Source organism: Balaenoptera borealis, assembly GCF_965194805.1.
Source record: "Balaenoptera borealis genome assembly, chromosome: 5".
Classification (NCBI taxonomy): Eukaryota; Metazoa; Chordata; class Mammalia; order Artiodactyla; family Balaenopteridae; genus Balaenoptera; species Balaenoptera borealis.
This window is the reverse complement of record NC_138862.1, coordinates 13,691,620-13,707,688: the sequence shown is the minus strand read 5'-3', so window position 1 is coordinate 13,707,688 and position 16,069 is coordinate 13,691,620. Positions and strand designations below refer to the sequence as shown.

General features: G+C 44.5%; 1 protein-coding gene across 3 annotated transcripts in view; it reads right to left on the bottom strand.

Annotated features, from left to right (window-relative positions):
* Window positions 1–479: 479 nt before the first annotated feature.
* The window catches only part of LOC309629566 (uncharacterized protein), a gene marked incomplete at its 5' end in the record, with an annotated part of 203,825 nt that continues 188,235 nt past the window's right edge, over window positions 480–16,069 (bottom strand). For 2 of the 3 annotated variants that reach the window (XM_082393676.1, XM_082393680.1), the window contains one exon: window positions 3,344–3,397. Coding sequence is in view for 1 of the 3 variants with exons in the window: in XM_082393680.1 (XP_082249806.1) it covers window positions 3,355–3,397 (43 nt within the window). Of the gene's footprint in view, window positions 1,005–3,343; window positions 3,398–16,069 lie in introns of those variants that run through there. The other variant, XR_014245111.1, reaches the window with a different exon arrangement.

Genomic DNA, 16,069 nt, shown 5'->3' with positions numbered 1-16,069 from the left:
AAAATAAGCCAAGGAGGCTTCTCAGCCTGTTTGAAGCATAAGGCCCAGGCTTACCTGACACCTGGGCAAAAAAGGTCCTCTACTTGGTCTATATCAACTCCCCAGGAAACTACCCTGTGGCCTGAGCTAAAGCCACAGCCTATATTAAGGAGTTTCTCTTCTCCTCCCTTCCCTAATCAACAGGGCAGTAGTAGGTGTCTGGTAAAGCATTAGAGGACCCTCTGTCCTAGCCCTTCCTCTAGGAAGTATCTCTCTCTATCACAAAGAAACAAAAAACAAAAACAAAACACAACAAGGCAGGTAGCAAGATGCTACAATCTGTGTACAGATTCAGAAGTGCTGCTGTAGGAACTAATTTAGACATCACCACGTCCTAAGAGGTCCCCTGCCCACCCAAGCTTAAGCTTCATACTTCAAAGAAAGATTGTGAATTACACATTATGATACCAATTATTTCCGAATGCATTATGAAACAGGAGCTTTGCTAAGCAATTTTATTGTTTTAATTCTTTCCTTCTATCATTTTTAATAATTACACTCTGGTTTTTAGTACATTAAGATGCAATTAAGAAAAAAAAAGTCCTGTATATTTTAACTCTATTTCAATTTTTTTTTTTACACGAAAAATTCCAAAGCCATCCATAATAATGTAGCATACAATATAGACAAAAGACAAAAGGAATAGTTTAGATAAAATTAGCTGAGTTCCATTTAGGAGACAAAAATGCAAGTCTACTTATTTTGAAAACCCTTAGCATGAGACATTCATTGAAAGGATGGAGAATTCTTCATCATACAAAGGCAAAACAAACACCACAGGAGCACACTGGTGGAAGAGAAAGCTTTATACTATCTAAGGAAGAGGGTATAGCAAATCAGGACTCAAATGCTGAATCTGGAGATTACTAACAGTCAATTATCTGCCTAGTAAAATGTCATCATTATTAAATGTGAACCCACCCATGTTGAATTATATTTCCAGGCAAGTAGAAGGATGATGTCATCTAATGGGTAGAAAAATGAACAAAGAAAAACAAAATTATCTTAATGATTTAAGGCACAATTTGTGAGCCACAGAATTTCACATTCACAGGTACTAAGGCTGAATGGCATTTCAGTGATGAGAAAATATTTTTGTTTGCTCCATATGCTAAAGCCTTATTCATCTTCTGCTTACCTTCCAGCCCAGAGGTCAGCAAACTTTCTTTTTGTAAATGGCCAAATAGTAAATATTTCAGGCTTTGTTCAGGCCATTGCTCAACTCTGCTATTGTAGCACTAAAGCAACCACCAACAATACGTAAAAAAACAGGTGTAGCTGTGTTCCAATAAAACTTTATTTATAAGAACAGAACCGTGGGCTGTAATTCACCTACCCCAGTTCTAGCCCACAGCGTGCTAGGAAGGAGGGGTGAGGCCGAGCACACTTAGCACACTCTTGTAAGAAACGGCAGGAATAAGCAAAGAGAGCTGGTAGATCTGAAACTACCCACCAAGACATGGAGCATAGCCCTTCATACCCAAGAGTATTCTTCTAAGACGAAAATCAAGTCTAGATACATGAGGTAGGAATTAGCTCTCAGCAACCTTTGTTCTCAAGCCACAAGTGTTTCTCCCTCACAGAAACAGCTTCTACTTTACCATGTGGCTGGTCTTCTGAACTGGGTGACACCCAGAATATGTCACCTGATGGAAGTTACACTATCATGTATGAAATATTCTTGCCCCCAAATTTGAACCTAAATCTGATCAAGACTTTAGTTTATAGGACATTTTGGGGACAATGAAACACATTAGGACTTCCCTGGTGGTGCAGTGGTTAAGAATCCGCCTGCCAATGCAGGGGACACAGGTTCGATCCCTGGTCCCGGAAGATCCCACATGCCGCAGAGCAGCTAAGCCTGTGCGCCACAACTACTAAGCTCACGCCCCACAACTACTGAAGCCCGCGCGCTCTAGGGCCCGTGTGCCACAACTACTGAGCCCGCGCACCTAAAGCCCGTGCTCCACAACAAGAGGAGCCACTGCAATGAGAAGCCCGCGCACGGCAACGAAGACCTAACGCAGCCAAAAATAAATAAAATTTTTTTAAAAACCTTTATTATAAAAAAAAAAACCCACGTTAAATGACAACACCAGAATGTTGGCAACAAAATCTACATTGTGGGGAAACACACAGATCCCGATCCAAGAGATTCAAAATATCCAAAAGATCCAGCTTCTTGACCAAATATATCACAAGACAGAACAAGAGGACTTCCCTGGCGGTCCAGCGGTTAAGACTTCGCGCTCCCAATGCAGGGGGCACAGGTTCAATCCCTGGTCAGGGAAGATCCCGCATGCCCTGTGGCACAGCCAAAACTAAATTTAAGATTTTTTTAAATAAATAAGTTAAAAAATATGCCATTTTTTAAAATTTTTAGAATTTTTTTTAATTAAAAAAAAAAAAGAACAAGAGAGGGACAGGAAACCTGTGTATTAAAAGAGACTTAGGGGCTTCTCTGGTGGCTCAGTGGTTAAGAATCCACCTGCCAATGCAGGGGACACGGGTTCAAGCCCTGGTCAGGGAAGATCTCACATGCCACGGAGCAACTAAGCCCGTGCGCCACAACTACTGAGCCTGAGCTCTAGAGCCCGTGAGCCACAATTACTGAGTCCACGTGCCACAACTACTGAAGCCCATGCGCCTAGAGACCGTGCTCTGCAACAAGAGAAGCCACCGCAATGAGAAGTCCGTGCACCGCAACAAAGAGTAGCCCCCGCCGCTGAAACTAGAGAAAGCCCACGTGCAGCAAAGAAGACCCAATGCAGCCAAAAGTAAAAATAAAATAAAATAAACAAAGTTATGAAATAAATAAAAGAGACTTAAGAGACATAGCAACCAAATGCAATGTGTGGACTTTGTTTAAATCCTTTGATTACCCTGAGGTATTTTTAACTAACTGTGAAAAAATATTTCTTAGACAATCAGAACATGAATATTCAGTGATATTAAGAAATGAATTATTGTTCATTTTTTATGTGTGATAATAGTATTCTGTTGATGTTTTAACAAAATGAATCCTTACCTTTTCAGAGTCATATTGAAATATTTACAAGTAAATCTGATTTTCTTTTTAAATCCTCATCCTAAAATTCTTTCTTCAAGAAAATAACTTTGGTTGTTTTGATCCTGTAGAAGTCACTGCTTTTCAAATATACCCATGAATGAGGTGAAAGAATAGGGGGTGAAACTCAACAAACACCAAGGACAGATTTAGGGCTAAATGATAAACAAGTAAATTAAGAAGTTAATGTATTTATATACCCTTGATGGACCTAAAAGGTCCTTCAGAGCATACATACCACGCGGAGGTCAGGCTTCTGATAATGTTAACATCCGGAAAATAGCCATCAACCTGAAAATTAAAAAAAAAAAAAAAGACTTCTAAGTGGTAAACAGAAATCCCATGCCCTTTACTTCATGAAAGGAAAAGAAGCACATCATTTATAAACTTGTATCAAACAAGGCATCAGCAAGAGCTAAAAGAGGAAAGAAACAAAGGACTTAGAATTAGATGCAGAGGAACAGGGCAACCCAAGAGTTTACGAAATAAAGACACGGTCCACAGAGAGAAGACCTCCAAGACATCACCCTTATGCATCTTCCCAGAGTGGGAAACACAGGTTCAACCAGGCTCAGAGTCCTGTTAAAGGAAGCAAGAAGGGCAATAAAGACACAGCTTAGGGGCTTCTCTGGTGGTGCAGTAGTTAAGAATCCGCCTGCCAATGTAGGGGACACGGGTTCAAGCCCTGGTCCGAGAAGATCCCACATGCCTCAGAGCAACTAAGCCCGTGCGCCACACAACTACTGAGCCCACGTGCCACAACTATTGAAGCCCATGTGCCACAACCACTGAAGCCCGCGTGCCTAGAGCCTGTGCTCCACTAGAAGCCACTGCAATGAGAAGCCCGCTCACCACAACTAGAGAAAGCCTGTGTGCGGTAATGAAGACCCAACACAGCCAAAAATAAATATAAAATAAGTAAATAAATTTAAAAAAAAAAAGAAAAGACACAGGTTAAAATTATCTTCATTAAGATGGCTACAATTTAAGAAGCTAAATTACTCAATTAAAGGAAGAACAGGTTTTGAGGAAAGGCAGAATTGAGATCAGTGAGTATAAGTGAAGGCAGATTTTGAGCTTGAAACGGAGGCAGAGCTTCTCGACAATGAGAACCAGCCCCCAAGGGAGTGAATGGGGTCCTCATTTGCTGCCCTGAGGTACTAGACCCCTCACAGTGAGCTCCACATCACTCTCGACATTGGGTGAGGTTGGATCAGAGGTCCTTGAGGATCCTGAACAATTCCAAGGTTTTCTGGTGGGTAAAGTTAAAGAAAAAATTATTCTGATGCTTATTAAAACGGTAAGAAAGACTTTTTTTAGGGCTATTGCAAAATAGGAGATGGGGCTCAACTCTGAATACGGCAAAGACACCTGAGGATTTACAGCAATCAGCGTGAGGCAGTCAGTGGACAGAAAATTACTCAGAGGAGACAGCAGGGTAGGGAGATTCTTATTAAACAAACAAGCAATGGGATTTTTGCTGAAGGTAGCCTAGGGTGATCAGATATCGAGGGTGATCACATATCAAGAGTGGGTGATTCTCTCTGAACTGACTTAGCAGGATTCTTGCTAAAATTGGGCTAGGCAGGCCAAAGACAGGACAGGGGCCAAGGTCCAGATCTAGACAAAAACAGGACTCAGAGGAACCTGACTAAAGTCTGCTTAAGGAGAGAGTCTTTGTAATGTTAACTCCACCTTACAAATAGAAATGCCTAGAGATGGTGTCCAAAGTCACAGAGCAAGTATGAGCTGGTGCCAGCAACAGATCCCAGACTCCCAGATCCAAACTTGGTGACGTCAGTTACCCCCGCTGCCTCGTAAAACCTTGCACTGCATTAACACTTTTTAATTTCTCAAGTGCTTCCCGATATAATCTCTCTGTTTCCAAAATCCAGAAATGCTCATTTCTAAACATCAAGCTATCAGAAGATAGGGGGAAACTACCTTTGAACACAATGCCACATGAGAGATTTATATACAATCCCCTGTAATACTCAAGCAGACTGGTTCATCATCATGAGGTATAATGAAGCCTTTTAAAGTGACCTTATAATAACAGGCATACAAATAAAATAGAAAGAAAAGTAAAAGACTGGATTTAAAAGCATCTGAAAAGAACAGGAAGTTTCCAATCACTAACAGGATTACAAAACCTCCATAGCACAAGCTAAGCAATTTCCCATGATGCCCAATCCCCAGGGAGAGCATTTACAGACGACAGAGCTGCTTCCTGCGCTCTTAAAAGTACCATCTACAGGATAAAAGTTATTTAAGAATCTAAAGGGCGACGTACTAAATATTCTCTGGTTGCCCTTTAGATTATTTCTCATCTTCTTCCACTGGGACCTGTGCCCTGGGAGGCTGACCTCTATGACCTGCATCCACCAGGCTCCCTTGCCCTCTGGCCCCTTAGGTACCAGTAGAAGCCAGGAGAGTAGGAGGAGGGGAAGGAAGGAAGGAGCATGCATCCCCTGCTTCTTCCCTGCAGGGTCACCTAGGGGTCTCTCCATCACAGGTCACAGTTTCTCTCAGGTGATCCTCTCCCTCTATCCTTACTTCTAGGGGTTAGAGGGTGCCATAGACTATATCCCCTCAAAATTCATACGTTGAAACCTAATCCCCAGTGTGATGGTAATAGGAGGTGAGGCCTTTGGGAGTTGATTAGGTCATGAGGGTGGAGAACTCATAAGTGGGATTAGCGCCCTTATGAAAGAGACCCCAGAGAGCTCCCTCCCCCCTTCTGTCATGTGACAGTCATCTATAAGCCAAGAAGCAGGCCCTCACCAGACACCGAATCCTCCAGTGCCTTGATCTTGGACTTCCCAGCCTCCAGAACTATGAGAAATTTACAGCATTTATTCTGTTATAACAGTCTGAATGGACTAAGTCAGAGGGGTTTCCTCCTATCGCCCCAGTGTACCTCACTCCCCCTTTCTGTTTCTCAACCCCATGACACACCTTTATTAAACTTTCTTCTGTCACCTCTTTGTGCCATATACTTTCCTGCCCAGCTTCTGACTGACAGCAATGGAAAAAGAACAGGGGTAGAGAATTAAAAATTTAATTTTCCATATTTACTCTCAATTGGTGGTGGTTGGTAGGGGACCCAATTTTTAAGCTACATTTCCTGGTATGTGTATGGGGAACGAGATATGTTCAAGGACGCCCTGAGGGTAAGGGTTCCCATGAAAATCCAGGATTGATATACGGAACTTTGTATACATGTGCATTTTTCTGAAAAGAGAAATCCAGAAAGAAAGAGGTCAAAAATTTAATTGTATTTGCAAAAGTTAACCCAGAAATGGAGAGCCAGCACTGTAAGAGCAACACAGCACAGGGGACTTCCCTGGTGGTGCAGTGGATAAGAATCTGCCTGCCAATGCAGGGGACACAGGTTCGAGCCCTGGTCCGGGAAGATCCCACATGCCGCGGAGCAACTAAGCCCATGCACCACAGCTACTGAGCCCGCGCTCTACAGCACGCGAGCCACAACAACTGAGCCCACGTGCCACAACTACTGAAGCCCTTGTGCCTAAAGCCCATGCTCCGCAACAAGAGAAGCCACCGCAATGAGAAGCCCGCGCACCGCAATGAAGAGTAGCCCCCGCTCGCCGCAACTAGAGAAAGCCCGCACGCAGCACGGGAGACCCAACGCGGCCAAAAATAAATGAATAAATTAAAAAAAAAAGAGAAACATAGCCCAGAAACAGTCACCGTGTGCCCAGGGGAAGAAAAATGACCAGGCTGACAGTGGGGACCCCGTGCCAGCTGCAGGAGCAGGAACACAGCCTCCTGCCCCCTCTGAGGGGCCGGGCTGCAGGAGGAACCACGGCCTCCGCTCGGCCCACCACCACCCGCCCCCAGGAGGCAGCTGCGATGGTATGTTCCCGCAAAACACTCATGGCTCATCACTCAACGGCTCCCTCCCAACAGTCAAGTGACATTTCGAAAGCTCATCGGCTCAGCAGGTGCTCGGATGCACAAGCAATAGCAAAAACAGTTCCGGGCTAAGGAGAATCTCATCCTGTTGTTCTGAAAAGCTTGGAGCATGGAGGCAAGGGAGAGTGTGGAAGGCAGCAAAGCAGGAGGAGGGAAAGCAGCAGACTAGCAGAGCTGACCCAACGGGAAATGCCCCAGAGCTGCTGGCAGGGGCCCCATCTGGAGGCAGGGGTGATCCCCACTGCGGAGTCAGCCCTTACCTTACAGACATGTGTGTACGTGGCCTGAGCCCAGCTCCGCCCCTCACCTGCCGTGGGACCAAGAATATGCGGCTCACTCTCTCCGGGCTACATACAGCTTCCCCCTTTACCGTTCAGTACGAACTTCATAGGATCGTCGTGTGGGTCAATGAGAAAATGCCTCTAAGACCCAGTAAATGCCTTCCCAGGTATGTTTTAGGATTCACGTCAGAGCTCTTCTCTACTTGCTTCGCTGTGGGGTGATCTCAGGTACAAACAGAAGCCTACAAAAGACTGATAAAATCAACCTTCCCTGGTGGCGCAGTGGTTAAGAATCCGCCTGCCAGTGCAGGGGACACGGGTTCGGGCCCTGGTCCGGGAAGATCTCACATGCCACGGAGCAACTAAGCCCGTGCACCACAGCTACTGAGCCTGCGCTCTAGGGCCCACGAACCACAACTGCTGAAGCCCGCGTGCATACAGCCCATGCTCTGCAACAAGAGAAGCCACCGCAATGAGAAGCCCGTGCACCGCAAAGAAGATCCAATGCAGCTGAAAATAAATAAATAAAACAAATAAATTTTTTTAAAACTAAAAAAAAAAAAAAAATCAACCTCCAGTTCCACACCAGGATGGATGCCAAAAGGGAGTGACGAACCACTGGGGCAAGGGCACCTGAGAGGAACCAGAAACTCCATCCCATACGGAGCCTGTATATGTCCGTCCCCTGTGCCACTGTCCCTTTCCCGGCTATACCAGGGGCCTTAGCTCAGAGGCAGAGCCTGGAGCCAGATGGCCTTAGCTGACACTTGGCCCTGTCACGTACTGCCTGGGTGGCCTTGGGCAAGTTAGATTACCCCACTGACTCAGTTTCCTCAACTATAAATCAGGTACAATCATAATCATAGTACCTATCCTATTGTGAGGATTTTAAAAATTCATGTCAACTTCTTAGACTAGTGTCTGGCATACAGTAATAACTCAATAAATGCCAGCCGTGGTATTGCTCTGCACATTTCAGCTAGTTGCCAAGGCCCATCTCATAAGGAGGCAGCTGTGCTCTTAAGAGCAGCCAGACACTGGCACCACCAGCCCACAAGCCACATACCACATACATCCTTGATTCTGAGATGTGTTTTGTATTTAGGCGTTCCTAAAATTACAATATATGTGCACATGTCACACAGCGGATTTTCTCATCTGTAAAATGGGGATAATAACAGCATCCAGCTCATGATTCATATATGCAAAATGCTTTGAACAGGGAGTGGCATCAGAAATTGTCCTCTGTGGGTATTACCCTCAGCATTATATTAATGATCTGACCTGCTGTAGGCCTTCCCACCCCAAGGGAATGTGAAAATTCTCCCTCGTTCCTCACTTGATCTGAGGATCACTTGATCCCTGGTACCTGAAGGTGCTGAGAGTGGGGCCCTAGTAAATTCCCAAAGAATGTGCGGAATTTCAGGTAGTTGCTAGATTTTTGCCATCCCATCAGCTTCCTAGAACTGGTTACTTACAGGGCGTTGTTTAGAAGTTGCTGAGTTTGGTTCTGGGTTTTTTGAGGTTCCTTTTTTTTGCACCTTGAGTAATGTGCAGGTCACACTGTGGGTTTCCTGGTGACCCCTGGAAAACAACTGGCCTCCCACTAATCTGAAAGGGCCCCGTGGAAGACGGAGCTTTCGCAGAGGCACGAGAACCAATGGGAAGTGGAGAGATGGCAGCAGGAAGGGCATCCCAGTACAGCTGAAGATCAATGAATGAGCCCAAAACTGAGGCAAGTAAATCAATGGCCTCCACTGCCCGTAAAACTGTACTGTTTTCCCTTCCTCTTGCTTCATCATCTTCCCCGCTGCTTTGGAGGCAAGGGGAAGGACGAACAAACAAGGGTACATGCCGTGGAAGGCAAACCCCTAAGATCACAGATGCTGGGGCAGATGACCTGGATTCAAATGGTCCCCAACTATTCGCCGTGTGACCTTGGACCAGTCCACCAACTACTCCGTGCCTCAGTTTCCTCATCTGTAAGATGAGGATGGAAGTAGCTAAGAGGAGAATGAAGTTTACACGAATTAAGAGCACACACGAAGCTCCTGGAAACATGCCAGGCACACAGCAAGACCCTGCAGAGCGCCAGCCACTATCACGCTACGGTACCTGTGCCCCAGGAGCCCTGCGAGGGGAAAAGTGGTTCAGTGAAGCTGGGGTTTTTGGGGGGGAGGGGGGGGTCTTTGCTACTTCCCAGCACCAGTGACATGGGAAGATGACTGGAGACAAATGGAACAGAATGCCAATGGCAGCCACTCCACGTACAAACTGTTACCGGTGTTCTCTGGGCCTCAGCTTCCTCACCAGACACGTGGGGTTTCGCTTCCTTACCTCTCAGGGCTGTCATGAGAAATGAGGGGGGCTTCCCTGGCGGCGCAGTGGTTGAGAATCTGCCTGCCAATGCAGGGCACACGGGTTCGAGCCCTGATCCCGGAAGATCCCACATGCCACGGAGCGACTAGGCCCGTGAGCCACAACTACTGAGCCTGCGCGTCTGGAGCCCGTGAGCCACAACTACTGAGCCTGCGCGTCTGGAGCCCGTGAGCCACAACTACTGAGCCTGCGCGTCTGGAGCCTGTGCTCCGCAACAAGAGAGGCCGCGACAGTGAGAGGTCCGCGCACCGCGATGAAGAGTGGCCCCCGCTCGCCGCAACTAGAGAAAGCCCTCGCACAGAAACAAAGACCCAACACAGCCAAAAATAAATAAATAAATTAATTAATTTTTTAAAAAAAAGAGACAGCAGGGAACTTGTTCTTAAAAAAAGAAATGAGAACACACTATGTAGGCATCACATAAATGGTACTTCTTGTCATCTCTTCCCCCTCCCTGGAGTGTAAAGAAGGCAGAAAAAGCCAAAACGCTACGGTCAGCATGGCTAGTGAGGTTTTCCTACCAAAAAAGCAAGACAGCAGCCCACTTCTCCCAGGCCCGCTCAGGATGCCCATCTTCCAGCACTAAGATGTCAGCCATTTTCCACCAAAGGCCCAGAGATCAGGATTCAGGGTTAGTAAAACCCTGCAGAAAAGGGGAAAAAGCCTAGGTTTTGGAAGTCCTCCTCAGCAAAGACCTCTCACCAAAGGTTACAGGGGCTAATTGACAGCTACATCAGGACACGGAGCCTGAATCATTAGCAAGAAGGGCTAGGGAAGGTCGCTTTTCTATAAACATCTGAAGGATAGAGTGTAGATAAATGTCAAAAACAATGCCAAAAACGACTGCATACTACTTGCTTACACAGCTTTTTCCTTCTTCAGACAAATGATAAAACGCTTCTGAATATAAATCATCTTCAATTAAGACATTTCTGTTGGAAAGCACTTTTGGCAGGACGAACGAAATTATTTGCCACTGTTCTCCAACTTGGAGCTTTCAAGGTTGGCACGGCGATTTATTTTTGTTGATTAAACAAAATACAAATGGAAAGGGCCTAAAAATTGATTTGCCAATTAAACTCAATGATTCTTAACAATGAAATGTGCTTTATTAGCTTTGCCAGCGTTATAAAAATGCCTCCTAGCTTTCCTGCTGCTTTCAGGATTTACACCATTGATACGTGTGCTGACAGAAAGATTAAGTAAGGACGGGATGATGCAAAATGTGTCTTCTGTTTTGCTGGAACGGAAGGAGGGGAAACGATTAAGGGCTTGGGCCATTTCAGAGAGAACGTCTGCCCAGCATTCGTAATTCTTGAAAAAATGATTTGGGTTGAGTAAGGGGACCGTTGTCACTCATTTTGTGTGTACTTGTTCTTTGGCAAATTACAGATTCACTAATAGAGGCCAATTTGCTGGGATGAAAACAATCACAATTAAGCAAATTCTTCATTTTCTCTTTTCACTTTTCAAAGGGATGAGTGTCCAGATAGGCAGCCATCCAAATGATGGGTGTCAGATGCTTCTGCAAAATGGACCAATGTACAGAGGGGCCCAGAAGCCTACTTTGGTCCAGTGCAAAATTTTTCTGAATTGCAACCATGAAATCCAGACCACAACTGCAATAAATTCACATACAACAGCCATAGACCCAAGCCAGCAGAATGCTGATGCTTCCTGGTGGTCAGAGCATGGATGTAGCAGGCTGCTATGCATTTTTAAACTTGATTGTACATAATTGTTCATCACTGACCCACTCTCCAACCCTCCTGGGCTGGAACATGTTGCTAGGCAACCAATTTTGCTCTGTATACTTTCTGAAAGCTAGTGAGGCAACAACAAAGTGTCAACTAAGTGAATACTAACCATTAGAGACAGGTTCAAATAAAAAAAGGATGCCCAGTTTCCTTAAAGCACGTCCATCTCATGTTCTTTCCTTATGCAGACACATATTTCCCACGTCTTACAACTCAGCAAATAAGCTCTCTTAGGTTGAATTGGATGAAACTGCCCTTTTGGTAGCTCAATTTGGCAATTCATACAGTTCAACCTAATAACTTGAAAGAAATTCACGCAGACTGTAAAACAGAGGAAACATAATCCTCTGCTAGTATAATCACAGTTGTGCTTTGTATCAGTAACATATCATTTACCTAGTGCACACATTTCTGGAAATTGTTTTTATAAAAGACAGTTGGGGGAGGCAGCCTGCATCATTTTGCAAATGCCTGAATAAGCAGTCACATTTCTTTTTACATTTTAGGCTATTACACACTGATCTATTTCTTGTACAATAATCCACACATTCCTTGCCTTTTCAAATGCTTGGAGCCACAGGGAATGGGACTCAATTTATTTTTCCTAATTCGAGATCAGGAACACCAGAGGATGCCCTAAAGATGAAGACAGAGGACATGAACTGCCAAGCACAGGAAAGAAGTTCATTTAAGGGGAAAGAGGTGGGAAGGCAGGACAGCTGGTATCAGAGAACACGATGCTGGTCTGGGAAAGCCAGTGAAATCGAGTGACTCTCCATGTCCAAGGCAGCTGAGAGCACACAATCAAGGAGAACTGGGAAAACATAATGGCCCCGAGTCAGCTCGCAGAATACCTCCAGGAAGTTTTAGAATCTCTGTCAGAAGTCCTGAAAAATGACCAGCTTGGGCCATGCATACGAGTAGATGATCAACCTCATTAACAAACAATTGGTAGGGACTTCCCTGGCGGTCCAGTGGGTTAAGACTCTGCGCTTCCAATGCAGGGGACATGGGTTCAGTCCCTGGTCAGGAAAATAAGATCCCACGTGCCACGTGGCGCAGCAAAGAAAAAAAAAAAATGGTAAAAATAATAATAAGGTGAAGGGAGAATTCACAGTGAAGTTTAAGTTTAAATTTCTGCCCATACTGAGCAAGTTTGAATATGTCTGCCATTATGATTTTCTAGCAACCAACATTAATTGTATCTAAAATTACTAAGTTACAACTTATAAACTAGACACATGTAAACTTTACATTGGGTAAATGGCAAACTATCTTAAGAAGACAATAGAAAGGTTATTGCCCATACCCAGATGAGTCCTATTAAAATATAGCCAGGCTTTCTGTTTAGTCTGGATTTGCTTTATTACATGCTTATAATTAAAAAGAAAAAAATAAACAATACAGAAACATATAAAGTTAATAGGTGGGAAGTTTTCTCTTCAAGTCATTACTACCCTCATTTTCACTCCCCAGAGGTAAGCGCCAATTTGTTTACTTACTTTTAGCAAAAGTGGCATCCTAGGCATATCCCAGCATCTTGCTTTTTTCCCTCAACATTACAACATAGAAGCTAGTTTTAAATAGAGTCCTCTGGAGTATTCAATTCACCAGACCATTTGCCCACAGTTTCAAAATAAAGCTTCTCATAGAGTAAGAGTCACCCTTCCTCTCTGAGTTGACAACAATTTAAAGACCAACAAGGAACAGAGCCAACATTTTATAATAACTATAAATGGAATATAACCTTTAAAAATTGGGAATCATTATGTTGTATACCTGAAACTTACATAATACTGTACATCAACTACACCTCAGTAAAAAAGAAATAAATAACAATAAAGACCGTCAAAAGCAGTATCAATTATTCAGTTATTCATCTCCCAAAAGCTCCAAGGCACACTTCTAGAAGCCCAGGAATAAGGAAAGAAATTTTTTTCAAATCAGTAGATATTTCCCAGGAAATTCAGCCCAACACAAACGGGGCTCCCAAGAAGCAGCTGGTTCACACCACAAATGGGTGCCTTGAGTTGGAGTCTCAAAGGAGAGACATCTATATCACAAAAAAAGAGAAAGAGAGAGAAATGAAACCCAGAAACATCGAAGACTGATATCAAGAGCCAACTGCTAGGGCTTCCCTGGTGGCGCAGTGGTTGAGAATCTGCCTGCCAATGCAGGGGATGCGGGTTCGAGCCCTGGTCTGGGAAGATCCCACATGCCACGGAGCAACTAAGTCCGTGAGCCACAAGTACTGAGCCTGGGTGTCTGGAGCCTGTGCTCCGCAACAAGAGAGGCCGCGACAGTGAGAGGCCCGCGCACGGCGATGAAGGGTGGCCCTCACTCGCCCCAGCTGGAGAAAGCCCTCGCACAGAAACGAAGACCCAACACAGCCAAAAATTAATTAATTAATTAATTTTAAAAAAAATAAAAAACTTCCTATTTAAAAAAAAAAAAAAAAGAGCCAACTGCTAAATTAAATTCTGAAGCCCAGTGCTACAAAGTGGGAGAAGAATGTTATTTCAACAGGGACATTTTTTTTTTTAATTTTTATTTATTTATTTATTTATTTTTGGCCGTGCTGGGTCTTCGTTTCTGTGCAAGGACTTTCTCTAGTTGCGGCAAGCGGGGGCCACTCTTCATCGCAGTGCGCGGGCCTCTCACTATCGCGGCCTCTCTTGTTGCGGAGCACAGGCTCCAGACGCGCAGGCTCAGTAATTGTGGCTCACGGGCCTAGTTGCTCCGCGGCATATGGGATCTTCCCAGACCAGGGCTCGAACCCGTGTCCCCTGCATTGGCAGGCAGACTCTCAACCACTGTGCCACCAGGGAAGCCCCTCAACAGGGACATTTTGAACCCCCTGTAAAGGAAATTTGGAGCCTGCTGGGAGCCAGCAACTATTAAGACAAGGAACAACAAAAACACTTTCATGAGCGTTAGGACCGTCACAGAAAAGCAGAGACTGACAGAACTGTGGTGTGTGCTACATGAATTCCACATTGCCCCAACTCGAGAATTACCAAGTCATATTTCAGGTTGTATTTTCTTTACTTAAGGGAGACAGCTGCAGACTTAAATTCTGAAGCCGACAGTCTTAACTTCAGCTCTACAAACAGACTTTAAGAAAGTCAGTTCCTCTCTTTAGATGTCAGTTTTCTTGTCTATAAAATGAGAAGGCTTAACTAAGGGAACCCTAAAATCTTTAATATGACTTATTCCTATAATTCTGTTTGGTTAAACTATGTTTATGGACAGACAGATGGATGGCTGGATGAACGGATGGATGGCTGGATAGAGGGAAGAACGATGGAGGGACAGATGGATGGATGGATAGGTGGGTGGTTGGATGGATGGATGCTAGATGGATAGATGGATGGATGGATAGTTGGATGGATAATAGATGGATAGATGGATGGATGGATAGGTGGATGGATGATCGATGGATGATGAATGGATAGATGGATGGATAATGGAAGATGGATGGATGGATGAATGGATGGATGGGTGGATGACAGATGGATGAATGAATGGACGGATGATAGATGGATGGATGAATGATGGATGATGAATGGATAGATGATGGATGGATGGGAAGCAGTGGTCTACTGAGTGGGATTGTACAGGCTCATGACCAATTGTTAAAAAGTTTTAAAATACTGTGGCCAATCGACATCATGTTGGTAGCTTGGAATCAGCCATGATGGGAATATTTACATCATGGAAATCGGCAAACACTACAAATCAGGCCCTCTTATTCACCCCTGAAGTCACTTTACCAAAACATCACTGATGGAATAGAAGGAAGAAGGAAAAGAAGGGGAGAATGGAGACGAAGCGGCAGTATCTAAGTGTAAACAGTCCTCCAAGTGGGCTATCCCCCCATTATCTCCATGTGGATACACTTACTTTATTCTCTGCCTGAAACACCATTACTCAGCTTTGCCTGAATAACCGGAACTTGCCCAAAGCTCAGCTCAAGCATCACCTCTTTTAGGAAAGCCATCCCTGAGGTCTGCCCTTAGTCTGTGTGAGATACCCCCTGCACCCAGCATGCTCCCACCGCATGCTGTAATGACCTCCCTCTGCCCTCTCAGGCAACACCTACAATACAGAGTGGCCACTGTCTGTTTAGCCAGCCCCACTAAGCTCTCAGCTAATTCAGGACAGCACCTACGCATTCTAGCTTCTGGTGCTCAATGCTCAGCACAAACCCAGGCACACAGTCACCACCCAATAAGTACATTTTGAAATAAAGCAACAGTTTTAACTGCAAGGCAGAGCAAAAGTGTTTACGGGTTAAAAGGTTTTAGCCTCAAAGAGCTGCACTTATTCTATCCCAGTCATAATTGCGTAATTGGAGATTTTTCAAGAGTTTAAGCTTTTCAAGTCCACTTTCCCCTAGATTGTGGTTTTCCATTAAATCAGTTAACCTACATTTATCACAAAACAGTGCAGTGTGTCACTGACCCACTTTGTTTCATTTCTTTGCTACTCAATGACATCCACATGTCACTATGAATTGCATTTTTAAATAAAGAATTAAATATATTTGCCCTGGATTTACCCAAGCGAGCTCTGAGAGCATTGGGATTCACCCTCGGGTTCCATTG